The sequence below is a fragment of the Centruroides sculpturatus genome, unplaced genomic scaffold (genome assembly GCF_000671375.1).
Source record: "Centruroides sculpturatus isolate CEXI.00-Female unplaced genomic scaffold, Cexi_2.0 scaffold860, whole genome shotgun sequence".
NCBI lineage: Eukaryota > Metazoa > Arthropoda > Arachnida > Scorpiones > Buthidae > Centruroides > Centruroides sculpturatus.
The window spans coordinates 336688-353382 of NW_019385355.1; the positions used below are offsets into that span (position 1 = coordinate 336688).

At 31.6% G+C, this 16695-nt stretch overlaps 1 protein-coding gene across 1 annotated transcript in view; it reads left to right on the forward strand.

Moving 5' to 3' along the window:
* Window positions 1-16695, forward strand: part of LOC111638030 (peregrin-like) — a gene marked incomplete at its 3' end in the record, with an annotated part of 161357 nt that overhangs the window by 116179 nt on the left and 28483 nt on the right. The window contains exon 16 of the mRNA XM_023383654.1: window positions 102-590. Within this exon, the coding sequence (XP_023239422.1) occupies window positions 102-590 (489 nt within the window). The remainder of the gene's footprint in view (window positions 1-101; window positions 591-16695) is intronic.

Below are 16695 nucleotides of genomic sequence, written 5' to 3' on the forward strand. Positions count from 1 at the left end.
TCAAATTATGCAAAAGAGTTGAGAAAAGTGTTTTATGCTAACTTGCAAAAGTTATATGTACTGACTGATAACTGTTATTGTGATTATTGTCTTCGATACAGATTCAGAAGATGAAAGCTTGTCGTCTTCAACTTCCTCATCTTCCTCATCTGCCTCCTCATCCTCGAATTCATCATCATCATCTGCATCATCATCTACAGATTCTTCTCCTGTGCCTTCCCCACCTGCAGTATTATCACATTCCAGAGGACAGAGAACTGCATCAAAATTATCAAGATCTCAGACAGCTGGAAAGACTCCAAAGTTGACATCATCACTTGTTACAAATTCCCGTCCTTCAAAACGTCTTGAATCTCCTCCTCCATTACCATTAGCAAAATCACCTAAAACTACAAAGAATGTTAATTCATTACCTCCTCCAACACTCACCAGTGCCTCTGCAATCACAACGTTAAAATCTTCTAAAGGAATAGGACCTTCTGCAATTTCTACTGCAAAAACTTCAAAAAGTTCATCTCCACCTGTTTTAAAACCACAAGTTCCTCTACCTACTACAAAGGACCAAGAATTAGCCGTAGTTTCCAGAGCAGGTAATTAAGCTGTTATTAAGGATAACAATTGTGTTTAACTTTTTATAAATTTGTGATTATGCTTTGAAGAGTTTAAAAGAAGAATGTTTAAATTTAACATTTATAAATACTTCTGCTCAGGTATTATGTAATACTTGTAAAGTGTAATTTCAGTAATCTAATATATAAATGCATGTGAATGACAGTTTGTGTATATTTTAAATTATGGAAAAATAATTACTTTGTTAAGTAAATTTCAAAATTTTTGTTATTTATATTAAATATTGTATATATTAAAAATTATAGCATTATTAATTAGAAATGAATATAATAAAAGGAAATATTTAATTTTTCAATATATACAGTATATTAAGTATTGATATTTTATTTTTAATAAATATATTTTGTTTGCAGTGAGCAGCATTTATATATATATATATATATTTTTTTTATTACATTAGAAAAATATTGCACAGATTTCCTTGTTTATATTTAAAGAATTTTTATTCCAAAATAAAAGAAATATTTATTATTTGTAAATTCAAATTTTCAAATATTCTATGATACAACACTTCTTATGATTTTTAATTATATTGATATATTGATTTAAAATGATGATATAGTTAGTTTTCTAGTATTTAATTTTATATGTTGATGCTATATTTTCTTATTTAAGTACTTATAGAAATGAAGATGATGATTTTTTGCTATTAGTAGAGAAATCAATCACATATTTGTTTATTTGCTTTCTGTTTATTAAACAAAAGAAATAAAATTTTAAGTTTGTGCATGTTAAATATTAGTTGTTTGAATTATTTCAAAAACCTAAAGCTGTTGGCTTTTATCCAACTTCACTACCTGTAACTGGTGTTCTTCTTCTCCAAAGCAGAGGACTTTGCAAACGTTTTTGAACCTAATGTGGTCCTTAGGTTGGGTTCAAAAACGTTTAGCAAAGTCTTCTGCTTTGGAGAAGAACACCGGTTACAGGCAGTGAAGTTGGGTAATTTATCTACTCCGGTGTTAATATTTCTTTCTAGCTATTGGCTTTTTTTTAGTAATATATCACACAAGGAACATATATCACACAAGGAACAGTTATTGATATAGTCTTTATTAATGGAGGATAATTAAACACACAAAGCCAATAGCTTTATGTTTTTTTGAAATAATACGTAGAAACCAGTAATGGAATGATTAATTCATTGTTTGAGATAAGATAAATTTTCTAAGTTTTATCTTAAGTACAATACATTCTATTAAGTTTTTTTTTTTTTTTTGAAATAAGCATTTTTTAAATATTAAATGTAAATAAATAAGTTCCTAAAAAAATTTATTGAGCTTCTTAATTGTTATAACAATAAAAAAAAAGTAGTATATAGAATTATACCTATGCTCTTATATAACTTGGTTTTTTAATTCTCTTAAGGGAAGCTGTGTGTTGAGATAATTAATGCATTAGTATAAAAAATTTTAAAACTATTACTTTAAAAAAGTTTTTAAAAATTTCTTTTGATGTTTATTTTATTTTTATACAGTGTGTTTCAAAAATATAGATAATATTAAAAAAAATAAAAACATAGATTAAGTATTTATTAATAATGCAAGTGGTTATTATTGTTTATTTATAGCACAGTACAATGTTATATAATTATTTTTACAATATTTGACAGTTACATAAAGTGTTAAATACAAAATACTTATTTTTGTGATGTCCCAAAAATATAGATAAGTTTAAACTTTGAGTAATAGTTCATAACATAAATTGATGAAAATTGTTTTAATATGAAATAGAACTGCCATTATGAGTAATGGCTTCAAAAATGCAATTAGATACTGATTTAATTAAATTTTGTAAAACTTCTGGATCCATTTAAAATCAGCTCTCAATGATTTCTTGTTTAAGCTCTGAAACCATTGTAAAATGCCTGTTATTAGCATAAATTTTTCAAGTAAGAATGTCCCACAGTTTTGAATAGAATTAATGTCAGAGCTTCTTGCTGGCCACCTCATAACTTGAATATTATGATCTTCGAATCACTTAGTTGTTGAGCATGAACAATCAACACTGGCATTGTCCTGTTGGAAAATCCAATTAGGTCCTCCAATTTCTTCTCCAATAGGTAATAAATTATTTTTTAGGATAACTTTTAGTTGTTTGTCTATCAGTTAAAATCACTAAATTTGATAAATCCAAAGCAGCCACACCTAACAGAATCACCACCCAGTTGCCTGCTGAAAAACTACACTCTTCTTTCCTAATATCATGCCAGTAATTAGGTCATACAAATTAAATTTATTTTTATCACTGAAAAAGACTGAGAGCCATTGGTCATTCCATAGCATGTGATCTTTAGCCCACTGCGTTCTTGCCAATTTGTGTAATTTTGTTAGTGATGGTTTTTCATCGAGGTATCAAATCTCATATATTTGGAGCTGCTGAAATTCTTCGATAAACAGTGCTTTTTGATATTTTTAATCCACTTTTACACCAAATTTGACGAACTGATTTATCCTGTTGTGATGCAAGATGCACAATTTAATTATCATCCTTTTGAGATATGATTGGTGAGTGATTTTTTAAAAATTTTATAAATTTCAAAAGTACAGTATACCTCAGGATACGAACGCTTCAGCATATGAAATTTTCAGGATATTACATGAAATTTGAACATATTTTTGCACCACGGTACGAACAAAAACTCACCATATGACGTTACATTAGTTCGCAGTGCCACTGCCATGATCATGTGTTCCTTCTGTTCATCAGTCTCAGTCTGTGTGTTTGCTTTGTTGTGGAAGGAAATCTTGAGGTATTATCAGAAAGTGACTGATTTTATTGAAAGGAAACATCCCAGAAAGGTTTACACTAGCCATATTGCTGCTCAGTTTAATGACATTTGCCTAAGTTATTTTAGAAACATTTTAAAAAGTAGGCAAAGCTAAACCTCTTTGGATAGATATTTTGCCAAGCAACCTCTATCCAGTGAAAGTGTTGGTGGAAGTGAAGGAAAGAAAGCAAAAAGCAGTGAATAAAAAATTAAAAATATATATATAAAACAGAAAAGTTNAAATTAAATACGTAGTTTTTAAAATCACTGATATAGTTTTAATATGGCCCTGGGGGGTCGCAGAATTTTTTTAACTTGTAAAGGGGTCACATATTCAAAAAGGTTGAAAAACACTGATCTATATAATAATTTCCCTAATTGTATTAATATTTTAAACCGTTTGATTTTTTGTATGTTCTTTAATTGATTGATGATTGATTCTATCAAGTAATTTGTTGACTGTTTGATTGTATTAACTTGATTCTTTAGATATCGAAAATTAAATAAAGAACATTATGTTAATTTAAGCGTACAGAAACGTTGCTGTTGTTCCAGCAAAGATCTTATTTTCACTTTACTGAATGCCTAGTGGGTAATTTGCAGATCAAAATTATCAGATATTGGCTTAAAAATATACAGAAATAGTTCTTTGAGAACTCCAATATTCAAAGTATTTTGAACATTTGAAATAAGTTTTCTCATTGAATTATAAGAGACAAAATAGTATTATCAATATAGTGCTGGCTTTCACAAATTTGCAAGAAAGATTGAATTCAAAAGATATCTTCAAAATGAACAAAACTCAGCATTTGGACATTAATATGAATAGTAATATGATCTAATCATTATTTAAGTGGAGTGTTAGTGAAGTCACTTCTATGTGGCTTACAATATTGAGTTTGATCTCAAAATTTGATTAATCAATTTTGATAAAACTTTGCAATGAGGAATCTAAAAAGTTATTTAAAAAAAAAAAAAGCAGGTCTATGACTGTATAAGCTACAAGGTTATAGCATGAGCATATATGACAAAGCGATATCACACAACTTGTCAGATGATGTCCCAAGGTTGCTAGCATGTCTTCTGTAGACCTATAGAATTGAGTTTGTTCTCAAAATTTGATGGGCCAATTTTGATAAAACTTTGCTACTTTTTATTAATTGCTATGAGGAATCCAAAAATGTAATTAGGGTTCATTTAAATGTAAAAAAATAGGGGTTCATGACTTCATTTTCAATATATAGTAGAGTCCAAGTAGCAATGTCTATACTCCCTGACATGATTGATCATGGCTAATGGAATTTAGGAGAGAAAAATAAAAAAACAGCATTGTGTGCACCTAATGGAAAATAGGTATGGAAAATGAACAAAACACAAGAACAAAGCAATTGATGGTGATTGATTGTTCTTGGATTACTTCTCCATGTCAGCAAGAGCAAGGATTGTATCTCTGTACATGGCCAGTGCAAGAATCACACCTCCCATGGCTGGCAGATACAAGGAACTTCGCTCTCAAATTCGAGAGATATCCAGCAGGGGCAGAGGGAGTACATGCCCAGGATGCTAAAATTGTTACATGGGCAAAATAATAAATTCAAAGAACACACATGATTATGAAAAATTATATTATGAAATATATGTGTGACTGTGGGATCAGCACCTCTTTAGTGCCCTTGTTAGGATGACACCACTGTGTTTTGTTCTAGACACAGAAGCAGTGACTGCTATTTATTTTCATTCTACCTTTGTTATGCAAGTGGTCGTGTGCACAGGTGTAATGATAAATCGGCTATTCAGGAATGTATATATGGAATATTTGGATATATAGAAGGAATGTATATATGGTTATCAATGTAGCAATTTTTTGGCTTATTTTATTGAGATAAATTAAGATATTTTATAGTTGACATAAATAAGATAAAATTAAATTAGTAGCAGAATTTATCAGAATTATTCGTTTGAAACTTGCTTTTATAATAAAAGACAATAAATACTATAAGGGTTATCTCTTTCTCTTTTAATATAATGAAAAGATCATAATCAGCCAGTTATTTTTATATATCCTGCAAGAACATATAGTATGTTGTTTTAATTCTTATACCGCACTAAAATACATATAATTAAATTTTGTAAAACTTCTGGATCCATTTAAAATCAGCTCTCAATGATTTCTTGTTTAAGCTCTGAAACCATTCCTGTTATTAGCATAAATTTTTCAAGTAAGAATGTCCCACAGTTTTGAATAGAATTAATGTCAGAGCTTCTTGCTGGCCACCTCATAACTTGAATATTATGATCTTCGAATCACTTAGTTGTTGAGCATGAACAATCAACACTGGCATTGTCCTGTTGGAAAATCCAATTAGGTCCTCCAATTTCTTCTCCAATAGGTAATAAATTATTTTTTAGGATAACTTTTAGTTGTTTGTCTATCAGTTAAAATCACTAAATTTGATAAATCCAAAGCAGCCACACCTAACAGAATCACCACCCAGTTGCCTGCTGAAAAACTACACTCTTCTTTCCTAATATCATGCCAGTAATTAGGTCATACAAATTAAATTTATTTTTATCACTGAAAAAGACTGAGAGCCATTGGTCATTCCATAGCATGTGATCTTTAGCCCACTGCGTTCTTGCCAATTTGTGTAATTTTGTTAGTGATGGTTTTTCATCGAGGTATCAAATCTCATATATTTGGAGCTGCTGAAATTCTTCGATAAACAGTGCTTTTTGATATTTTTAATCCANATAAACTTATCGGGAAAAAACTCATAACATTTAAAATATATGCTCTCCACTTCAAATTAGTAGTGTCTTGCATCATCTTTCTAAGACCTTTCAGGGGAAAATTTTTTTAATTGAAATAATGTGACATCTGGTTTACATCAGAAATTCATTATATAGTTTATCCAGGCCTCCTGCCTGAGGTTTTCATAACTGATCTCGGATTTCATCTATCTAACTCTGTTCTTGAGATTAAGGAATGATGGACAGACAACAGTGTGAATTTATATAGATTACAATTTTTTTAAATTACAGCCCAATTATATGGTTTTCCAAGTCCACTGTTTCTCTCTATTAGAAAATTTTTATATCCTGGTCATACAGGTGTTGATAACTGATGTGACAATTATTAATTGTAATGTGTTTAGTTTTCATTGAGATAAGTGATGTTAGATATTTCGAAACACTGCTCAGTTTTTATGCCGTCATCTGTGACCAGGTAGACATAAGTGAAATATTGTCACATTTTTAATAAAAGGCTTTAAAATTTAAATACAGTAGAACGTCGATTATCCGAAACATCAATTATCCGAAAGAATTCCATTCGGCAAATTTAAATTTTCACCAGTGCTGTGGCGCTGCAATCTTTGGCTATGTCTTGGGCTACTCAAATATTTTACGTTTTTGATACTAAATTAACTTCTGAAGTATAATTTTTTATTGTTTTTATATTTTTCAATATATTTATTTTGTTTGTACAAAATAAAAAAATAATTTTTAACGATACAATAGTCTTCGTTAGGCTTAACATCGATGAAAATTCAACATGAAGTGACACGCAACGGAGAAAAATTCCAACATGGGATAAATTAATATATTTTTTCGTACATAATTGGTTATCTGAAATATTGATTTTCCGGACAACCCCAGTCCCCAATTGATTTGGATAATCGATGCTCTACTGTATTGATATAATATTGTTTCATATTCATTAGTTTTATTTTCTGTTGCATTAAATTAAATGCTTCTTTTATTTTCATGAAGTCGAAATTATAGCAACATCTATCTTAAAACTAAAGTTAATAATACACATAATGTAGCCAGGTTATCTTATTTTGTAGGGATTGTCCATAAATTAAGTAATGCTATTTTTATACTTTTTAACTATCATTCACTGTAGGATGACTAATTCATCCTCAGTCATCCTACAGTTGTACAGTAAGACCCCACTTAATATGGGGGATACATTCCTAGACTACAAAGCGCTAAACGAAATAGCAATAAATGAGATCAGTTTAACACAGAGTAAATAGGGAAAGGAAAACATGTGACCAAAAATAAACAGATTTTACTTTAAGTTATATTATTATGCAAATGAATATAAAAATATGTTAAATAACACAAACATATTCACACAGAAATGTTAAGTTCATTTTTGTTGAAGGTTGTGGCTCTTCTGAAATTCTTATTTTTGCAATAGTCGTGTAGTTTCATTTGTCACTTTTTTCTTTTGTTAAGCAAATGTTGGTAGCAAGAGATCGCATCCAAAACACCTCATTTTGCTTTTGCACTCCTTTCAAAATCTGGATCATTCGTTACAATTTGATCAACAATTTCAGTTATCGTTACCAAACTTTTAGTAAGGAAATCTGTAGAGAAATTCTTTGGGTTCTTCGTTTTAGAATCACAATTTTCCAGTTCTACATGAATTTCTTGTTCTGCCAGTTCTTCAAGGTTGTCATTAGTAAGGATCTCACCAGAAACCTCCTCTATATGCTGCTCATTTATGATACATTTCCTAGTCCTGCTATATCGATTAGGTTGACCAAATTGTCAACCTAACAATACAGCAATAGGCTCTTATTGTTGAGAATTCTTGGATACCTTCAGCCATAACTTTTTCCACACTTTGTTCATGCATTTATCAGTTAATTCTTGCCAATTGAAGTCAATACTGCCATTGGCATCCATGATGTTATATTTTTTCCAAAATTGCACAAAACAAACATAGATTTAAGGAAAGTATAGCACTATGACGATTTGCCATCTTTTGCTGATTGGTTCGTGTTTGGGAATAATCGTGTTATATACGAATCAGTGAAATGCTGCAATAATTTGAATCTGCGTAAATTTTGAACCTGTTTTTAGGCTTAGAGCATACTGCATTATATCGAATCAGTGTGAATTGAGGCAGTGTTAAGCAGAATCTTACTGTACTAAGGAATAATGCATAGCATGGAATACCAAACATAACACTATTTTATAAATTATGTGTGTAACATATAAAGCAATTGTAGAAACAGTACAATTTGTTGTGCAACATTTCATAAACAAAAATGAATAAATCCGTTACTCAGGGTTGAGACCTTAGCATTACATATTTTTGTAAATATCCTATTCCCTTGTAATGAATTGTAATGATCATGTGCATTTCCACCCTCCATATATGCCAAAACTTCTAAACCAGAAATCCAGTGAGTAAAATAAAAACATTAATTGAAGAACAAATGTTTTCAACCTTTATAAAGGCCATCTTCACGTTCTACTGGTAGAACAAATCGAACATAAAAGGAATTTAAGTAACATTTGTTGTGTATGAACATTGCATGTGCAGGAATGCAGTAATACATTATAAAATAAAAATAAAACAACACATACAAAAAAGTTATAAATGCTTTTAAATTACAAAATGTCATAATAAACTATACACCAAAACAACTGGAGGTCTGATTTATAATGATAAGATATGAGCATAATATATCAATATATATACTAAGCATACATCCATATATACATCAGCTCCGAATAGGGTTTCTACTCCATATATGTATTATGTAATTTATGGTCAGTCTCCATAGTTTCTTAATTCATCATGCCACTCTAGAATTCTTTGTTTTAACTATGATTGTTGTTTGTAATATTTTTGATAAATCCTAGAATAACTCAGCACCTCAAACAACCTTTACAGCTCCAGTGGTATGTGTTTACACCTTAGCAAATGTTTTCAACCTCATCGAGGTCTTCTTCAGGCTTCTTTAACTAGGAATTCGAACACGTTTGGAACGGAACATGTACGATTCAAAATTTATAAACAGATTTAAGAATACTCATGGAACGTTACGCACACGCTAAAACGACTGTAACGCACGTGTAATATCAAGTTTGCGTAACGGTAGAAGCAGACGAATTATACACACTCATTTATGGGGATGAGTTCCCTCATAACAAAACTTCCATACGCTAGATATACCGATTGCATCCCTGATATTACACGTGCGTTACAGTTGTTTTAGCGCGTGCGTAACGTTTCATGAGTATTCTTAAATCTGTTTATAAATTTTGAATCGTATACATTCCGTTCCAAACGCGTTCGAATTCCTAGTTAAAGAAGCCTGATGAAGACCTCGATGAGGTTGAAAACATTTGCTAAGGTGTAAACACATACCACTGGAGCTGTAAAGGTTGTTTGAGGTGCTGAATTATTACTCCTCTAGTGTTGGTAGACGTTTATTTCCTAGAATAACTTCTGAAAAAAATAGCCACAGTTAACAGTATTATGCTTTAAGTATTAGATTGCTTTCCTTAATTTTCCTTAATGCTGTTAATTAGTACTATGCTTTAAGTATTAGATTGCTTTCCTTAATTTTCAATTACTTTTAGTCCCATTATCACAAGTAGACTGTCTGCTCTTGATGATGGCATTGACTTAAAATTGAATTTAAAAAAGTATGTTCCAGCTTTTGGAGATTGTAATGGCTTTTAAAATCAAACAGTTTACGTTTATCAACAGAAAATACATCCATACTTGGCCCATATAAAATAAATAAATAAATGCTATTTTCAGGAACCAAACAAATTGTTTTTAAATCACATTATTTATTTATATTTTATGTTTATTTGAACTTTATTAAGTTTTTTTTTTGTTCTACTCTTGGTAAAGAGCTAAAAGACTTGAAAGTATTTGAAAATTAAGGATAGCATATTACAGGAAATGATAAACTTTGACAATTGGGTATATAAAGTTTAGTATAGTTTGATATATCAAACATTATTACTTCAATACTATATATGTTACCGCTAAAGCTTGAAAGTCGTTAATGTGTACATTACTTAGCTAATATGCAGATTAACTAACGTGATTCGTTAAAGTTGTGAAAATTGTTCCATTTCTCAAATTACCTAGATAATGTGCAGAGTATCTAGGTAATCCGCACATTACTTACTAGATACTCGGTAAAGTGAAAATAAGATCTTTGCCACAAATAAATGTACCACAAATAGGTGTGCTTGTCACAAAAACCAACTGCTATGAAATTCAAAGTGTCACCAATCTTTATATTGCACTAATAAGTAAGCACAATTGGTTAATGTTACCTATGGTGAGTAAAATGGCGGCTTGTCTCTGATTCCAGCAAAGAGAAGAAAGGAAACAGTGGGGACGCACATTCAAACGTAACCTAACCTATTCTAATAATTTGGTTGGTAATAATTATGGTAATTTATTAGAATAGGTTAGGTTAGGTTAGAACGTGCGTCCCCACTGTTTCCTTTCTTCTGTTTGCTGGAATCAGAGACGAGCCGCCATTTTACTCACCATAGGTAACATTAACTGCACAATTATATCATGCGATCACCAGAAAAAGTATGATAACTTTATTATTTTTCGTCTCTGGTCCAAAAGTAGGGTATCGTTGAAGTCGTCTCGGTCCCCTCAGTTCAGATAGATACTCAAAGTCCCGAAATTCCATAGGTGGTTATCTATATCAGTGTTTTTCAACCTGTGGGTCATCACCCCCAGGGGGTCGCAAAACCTTACACGGGGTGTCGTGGGTAAAAGAAAAAGACAAGTGTTTGTAGGTCCTACACTACAATAAATAAAACTACAATTTCAGTGAGAAGGCTTTGCATTTTTATTTTAAAGTACAATTGGTTTTTCGATCGATATTTAGGTCTCAACAGAAAGAAAATTAAATACGTAGTTTTTAAAATCACTGATATAGTTTTAATATGGCCCTGGGGGGTCGCAGAATTTTTTTAACTTGTAAAGGGGTCACATATTCAAAAAGGTTGAAAAACACTGATCTATATAATAATTTCCCTAATTGTATTAATATTTTAAACCGTTTGATTTTTTGTATGTTCTTTAATTGATTGATGATTGATTCTATCAAGTAATTTGTTGACTGTTTGATTGTATTAACTTGATTCTTTAGATATCGAAAATTAAATAAAGAACATTATGTTAATTTAAGCGTACAGAAACGTTGCTGTTGTTCCAGCAAAGATCTTATTTTCACTTTACTGAATGCCTAGTAGGTAATTTGCAGATCAAAATTATCAGATATTGGCTTAAAAATATACAGAAATAGTTCTTTGAGAACTCCAATATTCAAAGTATTTTGAACATTTGAAATAAGTTTTCTCATTGAATTATAAGAGACAAAATAGTATTATCAATATAGTGCTGGCTTTCACAAATTTGCAAGAAAGATTGAATTCAAAAGATATCTTCAAAATGAACAAAACTCAGCATTTGGACATTAATATGAATAGTAATATGATCTAATCATTATTTAAGTGGAGTGTTAGTGAAGTCACTTCTATGTGGCTTACAATATTGAGTTTGATCTCAAAATTTGATTAATCAATTTTGATAAAACTTTGCAATGAGGAATCTAAAAAGTTATTTAAAAAAAAAAAAAGCAGGTCTATGACTGTATAAGCTACAAGGTTATAGCATGAGCATATATGACAAAGCGATATCACACAACTTGTCAGATGATGTCCCAAGGTTGCTAGCATGTCTTCTGTAGACCTATAGAATTGAGTTTGTTCTCAAAATTTGATGGGCCAATTTTGATAAAACTTTGCTACTTTTTATTAATTGCTATGAGGAATCCAAAAATGTAATTAGGGTTCATTTAAATGTAAAAAAATAGGGGTTCATGACTTCATTTTCAATATATAGTAGAGTCCAAGTAGCAATGTCTATACTCCCTGACATGATTGATCATGGCTAATGGAATTTAGGAGAGAAAAATAAAAAAACAGCATTGTGTGCACCTAATGGAAAATAGGTATGGAAAATGAACAAAACACAAGAACAAAGCAATTGATGGTGATTGATTGTTCTTGGATTACTTCTCCATGTCAGCAAGAGCAAGGATTGTATCTCTGTACATGGCCAGTGCAAGAATCACACCTCCCATGGCTGGCAGATACAAGGAACTTCGCTCTCAAATTCGAGAGATATCCAGCAGGGGCAGAGGGAGTACATGCCCAGGATGCTAAAATTGTTACATGGGCAAAATAATAAATTCAAAGAACACACATGATTATGAAAAATTATATTATGAAATATATGTGTGACTGTGGGATCAGCACCTCTTTAGTGCCCTTGTTAGGATGACACCACTGTGTTTTGTTCTAGACACAGAAGCAGTGACTGCTATTTATTTTCATTCTACCTTTGTTATGCAAGTGGTCGTGTGCACAGGTGGTCAGCTCAGGATGGAGGAGGTCTATGAAACAGCACAGTGGAAGCAATGCACTCAGAGGTCAGTTAAACAAAACAAATAGCAGTTTATTTGACAAGGAAAATACATTTTATTGGAAGTGAAACAAAACAGTTATAGACAACGAGACACTGTCACTTTTCCCAAGAGAGAGGATTAGATTGCACATTGTCATAAATATTTAGTTAAAAGAGAGTCAATTGTAGATGAGATGATTGTTCGATCATCTTTAGAGAAAAGTTTATACCTAGAGTTCGGAGCACACCGAGAACAGTTCAAAAATAGGTGTGGAATTTTCTATCCAGAACAGGAGCAGGAATTTTCTCAAAGTGGAGCTGAAACTGGAAGGAGGTGATATTCTGTTATAGGCAGGAACTAACTAATTCAGTTGAGGAACTCGCAACAACTCTTGTTAGGAAACTTGCAACAACTTGTTGAGTTGTGGAGGAATTGGCAATGACTGCCTCAACTGGCTGTTATTTGTCATATTAAAATGGCAGAATATGGCCAGGAGGTTATAAGGCATGGGAAAGTCTCTCTTTCAGTCCTGAGAATACATAAGATGAGACGGTCTCAGGTAGAAAAGTTGACAATTATTGCTGCCAACAACATTGTATTGACAAAAATTGACCTGTTTTTCTGATTAAGCTCATGTTCCTTAAGTCCAGGTTATCACATATGCATTGTATTAATAAAAAGTGATTTTATAGTTTGTAAATTTATAACAGACTACTGAAAGGATTATGCAGAAGGCACCATATTTAAGTTTGTCTGATGCCAAATGCTCTAGCCACATACATACAGACAAGGTTAGCCTCTTTTATAGTGTGGCAAATGCCACTCTTTACATCTTAACAGTCATGAAAAACAAGCAACAACCCCCAGGTGGTATGAGTCATCACTTCCTGGAACAAGTTTGAACTCACCCAGTAAGACTGTTGGCTGTTAGTTGTTCGTTTGTTAGCCACATGCATCATTGAGACATTTACAATATATGCGAGGAAGACAATAAACTCAGTTTTATTATGATCACAGCTCATTCATTTTATCACGCGGTGATGAAAAGTAAAGCAATAATAGTAAAAACACTACAGTGGCAACAATTGCAAAGTTACTTGTCTATGTTTATCAGATACAAGAAACACCTCTTCTGTGCCTAACAAGTGCAAGGATCACTTCCTTCCAGCTTCATCTAAATTCTATTATGATAAAGACAATGTTGTGTGATGTCCTAGTTAATTTTATACTAAATATAACAATTAGAAATTAATGGTTAAATTAGATGTATGTAGAAGAAAAGATCTGATTTAGAATGAGAATGAAAACTACAAGCTAGGTAAATATTGCTGATTATGCTATTATATTAATAGGGACATCCCAATACTGCCATTAATACTTTTCCTCAGATATCCAATCTGGCATTGTTACATTTTTCAGACAGGCAAGATCTGATTGAAATTGGAATTTTTAGCTGAAACCAAATTTGGGTTTTAAAGTCTAAAGCCCTGGTCACACTATGCAATTTCCAGCCACACAGGCAACTGCAACCGCAATGTCTGTTCCCATTAACTAGTAATTCCCCTCAAAAATCAGTGCGATGGCAACTGCAACTAGAAATAAAAAGTTTGTTCTACTCGCGACAATTGCAAACATGCACATCCAATCAACAAACACCTTTGTGCCACATCACACAGTGACAACATTGAATAGTTCATCATCATGGCGGATAGTTAGAGGATTAATACTTTTACAGAATCAAGATTGATTGAGCTTATTTGGGCTCATGAATACCTGTGGGATTTTAATTCTTCGTTTTATCAAAGATTTTATCTTTTTGTATATTTTCGCCAGCTCTATCAAAAAAAATTGCCTTTTTTCTTTTATTCATTCCAGAAAAGGAACTGCTTGCTATTTTAATAAGAAAAGTGGCTAAAATTCCGTAAATATTCTGAAGTAGAACGTAAAATGTCGGCTAACTCACAAAAGTAGTCAAAAACAAGCTACTGTAATTTTATTGGTTTATTATAGAATCAAATGTTTCAGAGTTGCAACGTGTGACCACGAGAAGATGCGCACGACTCGCACTTGTTGCAGCTGCAGTCACCTGCATAGCTAGAAATTGCATAGTGTGACCAGGACTTTACACTATTTTTGGTCAGGTTAAACTTATATAGTAAATATTAATGACAGAAAATGAAATTTGATATAAAAGTATATATGGTATGCTTACAGTTCAGATTACTAATAACTAACTGGAATAAAGCATGTTATTTACGTTAAAATTAAAAGCTTCAATTACACAAAAACTTTCAAAATTAAGCCACAGACTGAGCAGTGACAGCCAGCAAGATTTCCTGTTTCAATACTTGTTGCCAATACTGGCTGGTATTGATACTTTAAGATCCACACCAGTACCAATACTGGTACCGACACTTTTCTGATATTGGGCTGTCCCTAGGCATTAAAAAATGTGTTTCAAGAGTGCAGGTCTGAAAAAATGGAAGGAGACACAAAAGACATTCAGAAAGTGAATTCAAATTTTGAAGTTTGATGATTTTTTTTCCATAACCATTCTTAAGATTTCAAAAATGTCTTATTTGGAATCATAATTCCCCAAGTATAAATTTTTATACTTGGGGAATATGTCCAGTGATTAAAAGAACTGGTTAGCTTCTTTTACCATATGACAATAAGATGTTATATAGACTAGTTATAAGATATTACACAGATTGCTTATCACAGACAGAATCTCCAAAAGTCATTTATAAATAGAAATGATAACTATCCAAAAGTTTCTGGCTATGACCAGTTTCAAAGTATATAAGTTGATACTTTGTATTGATTGCAATGTCTGTATTAATTATTTGAACCAATTCTTGTCTGATAAATACCATGTTCTTCATTGTACAGCATGAATCGTACCTTCAAATACTATAAAAAGTATACTTTATGAACTTTTAGATTCTATCAATATAAAGTTTAGGCCTTTCACAGTGGGGGGAAAAATATAAGAAACAAATGAAACATGACAAAAACCTCCTTATTAAATAAACACAAAATTTCTCAAAAAATTCTGTGTATATTTAAAACATCATTTCAAGAGACTCACACCCAAGACACCAATAAATTACACTATTTCTGCTGTATTATAATGGATTTATATGAACTGAAATATGCAGAGGCTAGACATTGAGCTTTAGAAGAAAAACTGAGCATTTAAATACAATGATTTTAATCTTACTCATAAAAAATTTTACTGAAACTTTTACTTGCATTCATTAACATTCAAGTCAGAGCATGTAAGGAAAGAGATGTAGACTTTTCCAATATCTATTTTATTTATTAAAAAAATTACAGAAAATCCTAATAGATGAATTTGAAAATAGAATTGTTTCCATCCTGGTTAGCATTAAGTGTTTAGCTTTTAAAATGACTTCATAAATTATAGGGTTGAGTTTTGAGACTTCTTAAAAATATGGTAATGTAGCTGTTACGGGAAGATCTGGCAACACCAGAGAGAGGGGGATGTTCAAGACAGACGGCCCTGACTAATGTGTAAGAGTGGAGATCACCCGGTCCAAGTAAGACCCCGAATAAAGCATTCAGAGTAAGTGTCTGTATTCCTGTCTCGCAGGGGGGTCTTAAGTGCATCACGAAGGGCATATAAACACCAAGTAAACCACATAAAACATAGTGGCAACGGATAATTAAGCCAGTGAAGGAAACGAGGTTTAATGAACACGCGCCAGCTTAATTAAACAAGTAATTAGACACTTTGTTCAAAGGTTGATGCTGTGGTAGACAGACAGTCTCCTTGGTATATTAATATAATAATTACTTTAAAGCAACAGAAAAAATATATATATATGATTTATTTAAAGAGCGAGATGAATAGTTTAACTCCTGAAACCATTTTCCATGGACACATCAAATCCAGAAAATTGGAATCTTATTTCATCCTTAAAGCCAGTTTAATAAGTCCTGTTAATAGATATGTACTAGCGGACGAAATAAGATTACAATAAATTAAGGATATTGAGGCATATTAATTTAACC